The sequence below is a fragment of the Tachypleus tridentatus genome, chromosome 6, assembly GCF_004210375.1.
Source record: "Tachypleus tridentatus isolate NWPU-2018 chromosome 6, ASM421037v1, whole genome shotgun sequence".
NCBI classification, from domain to species: domain Eukaryota; kingdom Metazoa; phylum Arthropoda; class Merostomata; order Xiphosura; family Limulidae; genus Tachypleus; species Tachypleus tridentatus.
Window position 1 is genome coordinate 94,353,129 of NC_134830.1, and position 10,995 is coordinate 94,364,123.

Genomic DNA, 10,995 nt, shown 5'->3' on the forward strand with positions numbered 1-10,995 from the left:
ATTTTCCTCTAGTTTATCATCCTATTTAATACTTTAAAATTATTTTTGTTATATTTGATTAGGTCGATAGGTTGACGGCCAAGTGGTTAGGGCCGCTTGACACTCAATCTTAGGGTCGCGGGTTCGTAATCCCATCACATCAAATATGCTCGCCCTTTCAACCGAAGGAGCATTATGATATGATGGTCAATCTTACTATTCGTTGGTAAAAGTTGGTGGTAGGTGATAATGACTATTTTCCTTCACTTTAGACTTACACTTCTAAATTAGGAAGGGTTAGCATAGATTGCCCTCATGTAGTTTTGCGCGAAATTCAAAACAAAGAAACAGTAGATTGACGGATATAATATTACCATTGATTTTTGGGCCATTGACTCAAGTGTTTGGTTTCATTAGTAACGTTCAGGTAAAAGAGAATTCTTTGTATTATTATCTCTAACTTTTTTTTTTTTTTTTGCTTAGTTATTCCGTACTTTAAATTTGTTCTGAGAATGGTTTTCCATAAATAGCAGTGTCCAATTTTTCCATATTTTTACTTACTAAAACATCCAGAAAAGGTAAAGAACCATTTTTCTCAAGTTTATAAGTAAATTGAATAAGATTGGCAATGCTACTAAGGCAATTGGTAAAATCAGATAAATCCTCTTCACCATGCTGCCGTATGAAAAACGTGTCATTAGTATATGTCAAACTAACTTTTGTTTTTTTATTTGCTTTTGTTAAGCTTTAGTTTTAACTGTCCATGAATAAATCACATAATAACAGAAGTAAAGGAATATAATAGCTAAATCTTCATTCTGTTTATAAAGTTTATTTGTAATACAAAAACATGAATTTTAAACATATTTCAACAACGTTAATCGTGACAATTGTTTGTAAAACCGAATTCTTATTTTCTTTCGGCCAGGTAGTTAAGGCACTCGACTCGTCATCCAAGGATCGCGGATTCGCATCCCCGTTGAACCAAACATGATGGCTCTTTCAGCGGTGGCGGCGTTATAATGTTACGGTCAATCCTACTATTCTTCGGTAAAATAATAGCCCGAGCGTTGGCGGTGATGACTAGCTGCCTTCCCTCTAGTCTTACACTGCTAAATTAGTGATGGCTAGCTCAGATAGCCCTCGAGTAGCTTTCCGCAAAATTAAAAACAATGATTTTTCTTTAATTTATTCCCAAAACATGCAGCGACTTTTTCCCCAGGTAATTTAGTGAAGAATGGTTTGGGGTGTGTGGCTACCTGGACCGATTGGGGCGTTTCTTGTCGCCTTGATAGGTTCTATGTGACACCTGGCCTTTGACAAAGCCTAGGCGGGGCTGCTGTTCATCGGGTTGGGGATGTCTCGTTTTACGTGTCTGACCATCGTGCGTTTCTCACCATATTCCAGGATTTTGTCCCCGTTTATCGGGGCCCTGGTGTGTGGAGGCTCATTGTCTCCCTCCTTGCCGAGGATGAGGTTGGAGACGCTTTGCTTGCCTTTGTTCGGGAGCTTTGTTCTGTTGAGTCTGTCACCGGGTCTTGGTGGCCGGGTCTCAAGGAAGCCTGTGCCTCCTTGCTACGGCAAGCTGGCATGCGGCTTTCGCGGGCCCGCCGCCTGGCCTTGCGGGGCAAGCAGAGCACCCTGGCTTCGTGGCGGGCCGAAGGATCGCTGGGTCCTCTTGAACATTGAGACACTCTGTCGGGATATCGATTTGGATTATTCCAAACTGTTCCGTGCGGCGAGCGTCTATAGTCTGATCGAGTCACTCGATCCCAGAACTGCCACCAGAGTTCCGTTGTGCAAGGCACGGAAGATGGTTAAGACCAGACACATCTCCAGTCTGGTGTTGGAGAATGGTCAATCGTCATCTGACATCTCCGACATTTCTGGACGCGTGCCTCGGCTACTATCGCCGTTTATTTTCGACTTCATCCGTGGACGAGGGGTTGTGGGACGACATCACTGGGTTTTTGCCCTCCCTCGACCCTTCCTTTCACGAACAGCTGGTGAAACCAGTCTCCTTGGGTGAGTGTTTGTCAACCATTCGGTCCATGCCGCTTGGTAAGTGTCCTGGGCCGGATGGGCTGCAGGTGGAATGTTACAGCCATGTGCCTGCTCTCTCATCTGTACCACTCGGTCTCCGTGCGTGGCTTCCAGATGCTGGGGGGTTTGTGCGTGACGTATGTTGCGCACGTTGCGATGTGATCCTGTTCCTCGAGAACCTCGCATCGTTAGGTTCAGCGCTGGCCGTTGTCTATCGCTACTCTCGGGCCAGTGCCGCCCAGCTGAATATCCTTAAGTCTCGTGCGCGGGGATTTGGCAAATGGGCCTCGTCTACCGACTCCCCGTTTAGTCTGGATTGGACCCCTTCCCCAATCACCGGCTTGGAGAGTCGTTTTCTCGCGGGCCATGAGCCTGCTTGGGAGGGAGTGGTTCAGCGTGTTGGTTCAGTGGCGCACGATTACCGCTACTGCCTTGTTAACCCGTTTGACAGGACGGAGGTGGTGAGGAGGAGGATCCTCCCCTTGGTCTAGTATTTGGGGGCTGTCCTTCCTCTGGATGACTGCACTGCACGAGCCATCGAGCACTGTGTCTATGCCTTCCTGTGGGGTGACAAGCCTGAGGTGGTGTCTCGGCAATCCTTGACGCTGCCGCCTCGCAAGGGTGGTCTGGGCATCTCATGTGTCCGTACCTAGTGTCTTTCCCCTCTTCTGTCTGTTACCTTTCGCTGTCTCGCTTTAGAGGGTCACCCCTGTTGCCACCTCGCGAGATCCATGTTGCCACGGGGCGCAGGCTCTTTGGTGTTCCTTTGAGCCTGTGGACACCTATGTGTTTTGACCCTCCTACTTGGTACGTTGACGCTGGTGCGGCGATCCGGCGGTGTCGTACCGTGTCTGCCGTCGTACCGACGGACTCCCGTTCCCTCTGCCGCCTGCTGGTCCACGAATGTACCCACATGATTGAGCGACACCACCCTGCTCTGCTGTGGGACGTTGTTTGGGGCCGCGTTGCACTGCACCACGTTGATAGCTATCTCCAGGCTTTCAATTGGCGTGTTGTACATAACATCCTGCCAGTGAGGGTGGGTTCGTACCTCTGGAGCTCTAGTGCGAGTTGTGTCCAGTGTGTCACACTCAGGTGGAATCTGTCCTGCACAGGTTGGTCTTCCGTCCGACGTCGGCGAAATTCTGGGAGAGAGTTGCTCGCCTTTTTCGGGTTTCGCCACTCTCGGCGGAAACCATCCTGTACCGGTCCCTGTTCCCAGCCATCCGGCTTTTTCTTTTCAATGCACTCCAATCATCTTTAAATACGTCATCTGGCTTGCTCGTAACAATTTCGTTTTCGAGCAGACGCCGGTGTCGTGCTTTTCGATGATGGGAATTGCCAGATATCGGCTGTTGCTCCGTCTTGAGGCGGACTATCAGCGCATGGGTTCCAGGACGTTTCACCACCTCTGGGGGATCGGGTGTAGGTCGGCTTTTGAGCCGCCCTGCCTCCACTCTCGCTTTGTATATATTTGCTGTTTTTGGTTTTTTATATATTTACTGTTGTCTATATTTCTTTTTTTTTGTATCTTAATGTTGTATATATTTAATGTTTGTGTTTTTGTACATATAACTGCTGTCTATATTTAATGTTTGTTTTTGTATATATTAATGTTGTATATATTTACTCTTTTTTGTATATATTTCATGTTTTTTTCAATTGTAAATATTCATATTTGTATCTATTTCATTTTTGTCCATATTACTGTTTGTATATGTTTCATGTTTTTTTGGTTTTTTCATTTGTAAATATTCATGTTTGTATCTATTTACGGTTTTTTAATGTTTGTATATATATTTACTGTTTTTTTCCATTTGTAAATATTAATGTTTGTATATATTTAATGTTTTTTGCTTGTATATATTTCTGTCTTGTCTTCTTGTCCTGTTTTCTTTGTTGTATAAATTCAAAATGAGAGCAAAAGAGCTGTCTGAGGCCTTTAGAAAGAAAATTGTAGCAGCTTCCGAGTCTGGTAAGTGATTTAAAAAGACCCCAATATATTTTGAAATCAGCCATTCCACTGTCCGGAAAGTAGTCAAAAAGTGGAGGGCTTTCAAAACAACTCCCAACATGCCCAGGTCTGGTCGTCCAAGCAAGTTCACCCCGAAAGAAGATCGCAAGATGCTAAAGGAGGTCTCCAAACACCCTAACATGTCATCACGGGACCTACAGCAGGCTCTGGCTACTGTCGATGTGAAAGTGCATGCCTCTACAATCAGAAAGAGACTACACATGTTTAACTTGCATGGGAGGTGCGCAAGGAGGAAACCTTTGCTCTCTAAGAGAAACATCAAGGCCAGACTGAAGTTTCCCAGAGAGAATGTAAACAAAAACCAGGACTACTGGAATAACGTTCTTTGGACAGATGAGTCCAAAATTGAATTATTTGGACACCAGAACAGAGAACATGTTTGGCGTAAACCAAATACACCATTCCAGGAAAAGAACCTCATACCAACTGTGAAGCATGGAGGTGGAAGTGTCATGGTTTGGGGCTGCTTTCCTGCAGCAGGACCTGGACAGCTCACAATCATAGAATCCACCAGGAATTCTACTGTGTATCAGAGGGTGCTTAAGGATCATGTAAAACCATCTGTACGAAAATTAAAGCTGAAGTGGAACTGGACCCTGCAACACGACAATGACCCAAAACATACCAGTAAATCCACCAAGGACTGGCTGAAAACTAAGAAATGGAGAGTCCTGGAATGGCCGAGTCAAAGCCCAGATCTTAACCCCATTGAGATGCTGTGGGATGACTTCAAATGGGTTGTACATGCAAGAAACGCCTCAAACAAATTGAATTATTTGGACACCAGAACAGAGAACATGTTTGGCGTAAACCAAATACACCATTCCAGGAAAAGAACCTCATACCAACTGTGAAGCATGGAGATGGAAGTGTCATGGTTTGGGGCTGATTTCCTGCAGCAGGACCTGGACAGCTCACAATCATAGAATCCACCAGGAATTCTACTGTGTATCAGAGGGTGCTTAAGGATCATGTAAAACCATCTGTACGAAAATTAAAGCTGAAGTGGAACTGGACCCTGCAACACGACAATGACCCAAAACATACCAGTAAATCCACCAAGGACTGGCTGAAAACTAAGAAATGGAGAGTCCTGGAATGGCCGAGTCAAAGCCCAGATCTTAACCCCATTGAGATGCTGTGGGATGACTTCAAATGGGTTGTACATGCAAGAAACGCCTCAAACATCTCACAGCTGAAAGAATTCTGCATTGAGGAGTGGAGCAAACTTTCTTCAGACCGATGTCAGAGACTGGTAGATGGCTACAAGAAGTGTCTCACTACAGTTATTTTAGCCAAAGGGGGTAACACTAGCTATTAGGGGGTAGGGTGTCCTAACTTTTTCCTCAGTAAGAATATGCATTTTTGTAGAATTACATTTACAGAAGATCTTGAAAAGTCTTTTCTTCAGTTTTGTTTAGTTATATTCCTATAATCTCTCACTGTTGTTTAAATTAAGATTAAATATCTATATATCCAAAAATGTTACACAAATACACAGGATTTCATAGTGTATCCTAACTTTTTCACATAACTGTATTACTTTAAATTGTTTAAAAACCTGTTATAGTATTGTGATAATATATCGATTTTGAGCTGTTTTAGATTTTCTTTTCCAATAAGATGTAAAATTTTTTGTCCAGTGTAACTTTAGATCAATGATTTCCCGTGTTTTTCCCCAATTCTGTCCAATATTCCAACATTAAAAGAACAGATTATTTGACCTGAGGAAAAGTAATGCTTGTTTTAAGTATTGAACAACGTGTAACTTACTTATCAAAAACTAATTGTTGTACCTAAATGAAATACTGTAAAACGCATGTTTGTGTTAAGAAAGCGAAATATACGTTTCATGTAAACTAAAGTTTGGTACTGTATAACTTTTTTTCATCATGTAACTCTGCTTTAGAAGGATGGATATTTGTCATAGGGAGGGCCAGGTTAAGGGCAGCTGATGCCCTAAGCATAACCCAACAATGGTGCCCTCCTCAGCCCATCCATTGCTTAACTGACAAGACATTGAGACTCAATAAGTGCTGAAAGTGAAATAAAAGTTTCAAAATTTATAACCCTTCTTCAGTTTTCTTCCAGGTCAGACCCCAGAACTATATTAAACAAAAACTTTATTTTATTTATTTAACAGATTATGCATTGATCAAAATCAAGCAATGACTAAGGCCTTTTATTTAGAAATGATGAGGGAAATCAATGATAATTAAACAGAATTGTTTTTACTGTATATTTGTTTTCACTATGAGTTAACAATTCTCACTTTTATGTTAACAATTTTTTACTTTGAACTTAAAACCTTGGAAGCAAATTATTTACTTATACCTTAATATTTATTTACATGTTAAAAAGTTTTCTTCTAGATTTTTTAATTGCAAAGTCTTTGATCAAGTCCTCCAAACTAATTTGGCATAACAAATCTTCTATACTTAGCAGAGACAAGACATACAGCCTGTCTTGTCGCATAGTTGTTCTGTTGGGATTTTTAATATGCTTGAGTTGAGAAAGTGAACACTGAACTGTGCAATTTGTGACCATTAATGTTAAAAATTATGCAATGCGATGTCTACGTTTGGAAATGCACACTCAATTTTGTCTTCTGAACTTATTTTATAAAGTTCAGCATGACTAAATCTGGTTTTCACAGTTTTTGTTGCATTTAGCTTATGGCACATGAATGAAACTGTTAAAGCTCGGCAGAGAGATTAGTGTCCAAGTCCTCTGGGTAAGCATCAATTAGGTTTTGGGAACACTAAGAGTACTTTTCAGTTTCAGCAGATGAAGTGACATCATTTGTCACATCACTTAGAAAAGAAAATCTGTTTACTATTTCTTTGTACACCTCTCCTCTTCTTCTCATCTGAGTTTCTAGTTTGTCAAGAATTGTGTTGAAGGTGGTGATATGAAATGTATCTCTGGCATTCAGATCTACCTCTTATCTACCACGTTTGAGAGTTTGAGCTGCATTGTAATCAACATCTAGTAGTATTTCCTTTGCAAATGCTTCAAATCTTTCAAAGTCATCCCTTAAAGTTCGCAGTTGGTCAGTTAATGACCCGCTTAGATCTGCACGTTTATAAGTTCGCATCCTGATTTTGGAGAATTTGACTTGCTTTATGAAACTTTTGCAAAATCTCATCCCACATGATCAACATAAAAACAAATTTTAGCTCTTGCATCTTATTTGCAAAATTGCCTGCTTCTCTTCTAGTGTCTCTCTTTTGTGACTGGTCTTCAACTAGACATTCTAAAGCTTCCAAATTCTTAAAGAAAGACTTCAAAATTGCTGTTGTTGCCAAAGCATGTGCCTCCCTTCTGATATCAGAGAAGGATTTTAACACACTTTCATTTCCAAGACGCTTCCCGCTAGTACAGCAGTAAGATTACGGATTTACAATGCTAAAATCAGGGGTTCAATTCCCTCGGTGGGATCAGCAGATAGCTCGATGTTGATTTGCTATAAGTAAACACACACACATTTCCAGGACAAGCTTTAAGAATTTTCCACTGGCTGGTTGAGAATGAAAAAAAATGTATAGAGCAAATGCATTGTAGAGAAAAAAATTAACTGCTACTTGACAGCAGTCAACAGCACTTCGGCCTACCAGATTTAGTGAATGGGCTGCACAGGGCACATACATGGCAAACTTATTTTCTAAGATCTTTTGCTGCATCCCCTCATAATGCCTAGACATGTTAGCAGCATTGTCATAAGACTAGCCCCTACATTTTGAAAAATTAAGTTTGCAAACTTCATGTAAGTACTGCAATAACTGGTTTGCCATTTCCTTACCAGTATGGCTTTTCAGTTCCAGAAAGGTTAAAAAGCATTCAATAGGCTGCCCATCTTTTAAGTATCAAAGTATAACACTTAACTGATCTATATGTAATAGATCTTGCATTGAGTCAACTGACAAGCTAAAATAACCAAAAGAATTTACTTCATCTACAATGAACGCGTGGACCTTCTGATCCATTGATTCAATGAGTTCTTCACAGGAGGCTTTGGACAAGTAAAAAGGATTTCCTTTTCCAGAATTTCCATATTTCAAAATGTGCCCTACTAAAAATGGATCAAACTGACTTATGAGCTCAAGCATCCCTAAAAAATTCCCATTCTGCAGTAATCCAAATTTTTCATCTGTTCCTCGAAAAGCCAGACCACGTTCAGCTAACATACAAATAACAGCTATTACACGCTCCAGTACATGTTCCCAGTAATTGCACTCTTTAATTTGTTTTTCCAACTCTTGTCTCAAGCCTAAACCTTGTCTGCAAGTTAAGTAGGTTAGCTAGAGAAAAGAATAGTTTTTGCAAACAGTAACTCACTGGTTTGCCACTATTGAAAGTCCAGCAAAATTTGTCAAATGGCCTGTTGTGGTGTTGACAATCAGTGGGTCCACAAGCAACCCAATAAGCTACATCATCAGCAGAGTAATCGAGCCACAACCCTTGATCTTTTGCTTTAGTTTCTTCATCTTTTGTACACTGAAGCATTTTACCATAATCCAACAGATTTTCATTTTCAGCAGCTATTTCAACTTCAGACTGTCTTATAGAGCAACTTGCATCAATATTAACACTAGAAATATTAGAAGAATTTACAGGCAAAGTGAGATCAGTTGTGACACTTGTGCCAGTTGAGCCAGCCTGTGACACCTCAATGTAATCATCATGTTCTGACCTTGATGTGGACAAAGTGGTACTTGTAGGTGTGGAGCTTGGCTCCACTTCAATCTTGTCAGAGTCAGATGCAATAGTAAGTGACTTCTGATGGCAGAGATGGGTTTTGATTTGGAAGATCATGTTGTTGAGTGAAAAATTAGTCAGCTTTCCAGTACTAAATCCAAAGCCTTTTGTTGGTTCTTTTTTGTGCAGCACTTAATTGAACATATTTCATCTTAGAGTCTGAAAAATACAGAAAAAATAAAAAAACACAAAAGAATATGGATCATATATAGTTATAATGAATAGAAAAACACTGAAGTGAATAAAGAAAAACGTTGGTAGATAGTCAAACACAGTAAACTCTAGGTCTACATTTAGACAAAGACTGTCAGAAAGTTATCCTAGGACCTAGGTCCATCAGCACATAAACATGAATTCATAAATACCTTTATTGATTTGCTTCATTCTGATTTAGGATAATTTGTTTTTAGTCATTGCAAGTCTCAATAAGGTTGTTGCTATGACAGCTGTATGCAAGAAGCAATGCCAATGGTAACATGGAAACCCATTGTGAGCCAAAAAGTATTTCAAAACAATTTGTGATCAACAACACATACTGTAGTAGCCTATATACACAGTGATCATTCTGTACTGGTACACATATATAACATATAATCAATTGTAAACTGTACTGCATATTGAACTTCTAAATACTGGGTTAGGCCTAGGCTAGAGTACTTTAATCCTAATCAAATATCTGAAGAATGACTTGTAACTTCAACTTTGAGCTTAGTTTTGACCTGGGGACTTTAGACGAGCCAACAAATCATACATCAACAAAACAGGCATATGTCTGAAACTTCATCTGCATGCCTGAATGCGAAGGCAAATTCAAAACGACGGCCTTAAATTGTGAATGGTCCACTTTATTATTCCAGGTTACAGTAGCGTTTCTATTGTACTTACACTAAACTAGTTACAGTATCTAGGCCTAACGTTATTGTCACTCAAGTAACAACGCTAACGTTAGGTCTAATAACATAGCAATTGAGACCATTAACATTACGCCTAGTACTCAGTACTAACCTTGCTCACATGAACTTTTTCAATTCAAGCACTTTTCAGACAATCCTAAATTGATTTTGTTGATTTGTCAGTTCTTTACAGTATCTTTGTATAACCACCGTGCCACGATACTGTATTACCTACTAGTAGTATAGTATATAGTGTATGCATAACGTTAAGAATCATGTTGTCGCAGTCTCACGCAATTTGACCTAAAAGGTCGAATTATCGCCTTTAGACTGCTTCGATCAGTCAATTGTTTTCCCAGCTTTTTAGAAAAGTAATAGAATACATACTGATTTGAATTTATAGTCGCAAAGTAGTTGAATTACACCTAAAGGTCTGTCGTCGTAGTCTCTGTGTTTCTGTCTAGGATTGTTCGTTCGTCTCTTAAAAATATTACCGGAGGCCCTGCCGGGTCGGGACATTACGACGTCAGGGTAGGAACAAGGAAGAAGTGAGAAGAATATAATTGTGATCTCCATTTTTGGGTCTAAAAATGGCATATTTGACAAAATTTTCTTGACTATTATTTATGAATGGGAATAAAAACAAGGGTGCCCGGTCTTAAATCATATTTATCCCCTAAGTAAATTTCAGCTTCAGATCTGTTTGTGTTATTACATAATCACAAGGGAATACATACATGCCCAAATACTCTTAAAGGTTACATGTAATCTATGAACGGTGGCATAGCTACAGTGGCATTCCTTTCTTATTTTTTTCTTAGTATGATAAATTTCAAAACATGTACTCACACAGAAAGGAGGGTTTTTTTTTTACAGCAAGTTGTTTGAAACAAAAGAAATTACAGCTCAGAAAAGCTTCAGTGAGAAACACACTTATGAAAATATTTGAAAATATTCATGAATAATACAATACTAACGCAAATAAAACTAAAACAAACAAGACAATAACCCAAATGTAACGTACCAATACAGACGCAGAAAAACATAAAACTAGCCACATCTCTTTACATATCTGTCACCATTTCGTTTGACTTATGTTTCTGTTGTATTATATTCTTATTTTTCTGCAGATATGACAGAATAAAGCAGTAAAAGGTAAAACAAAACAGTTACACTGCCTATAATTTTTTATAAATAGCCACAACAGAAGGAATTATTGAGAAAAATATTTCATCTTCAAGGTCAGACATCATAATATTCGATTACCTTTTACCTGAAGTTTCATCA

At 39.9% G+C, this 10,995-nt stretch overlaps 1 protein-coding gene across 2 annotated transcripts; it reads right to left on the minus strand.

Annotated features, from left to right (window-relative positions):
• Positions 1-3,536: 3,536 nt before the first annotated feature.
• Positions 3,537-10,510, minus strand: LOC143253073 (uncharacterized). Of its 2 annotated transcripts, none has more exons than XM_076506274.1 (2): positions 10,096-10,510; positions 3,537-8,974 (listed from the first exon to the last, which is right to left on the minus strand). In XM_076506274.1, the coding sequence occupies exon 2, from the start codon at positions 8,870-8,872 to the stop codon at positions 8,297-8,299; it is 576 nt and encodes a 191-aa protein (XP_076362389.1). In that variant the 5' UTR covers positions 8,873-8,974; positions 10,096-10,510; the 3' UTR covers positions 3,537-8,296. The 2 variants fall into 2 exon arrangements, with proteins under 2 accessions (XP_076362389.1, XP_076362388.1); XM_076506273.1 differs by having other exon boundaries at positions 9,821-10,510.
• Positions 10,511-10,995: the final 485 nt, after the last annotated feature.

Excerpts from the sequence above, each read along its gene's own strand:
- LOC143253073 (XM_076506274.1), bottom strand. The coding sequence starts at position 8,872 with ATGATCTTCCAAATCAAAACCCATCTCTGCCATCAGAAGTCACTTACT.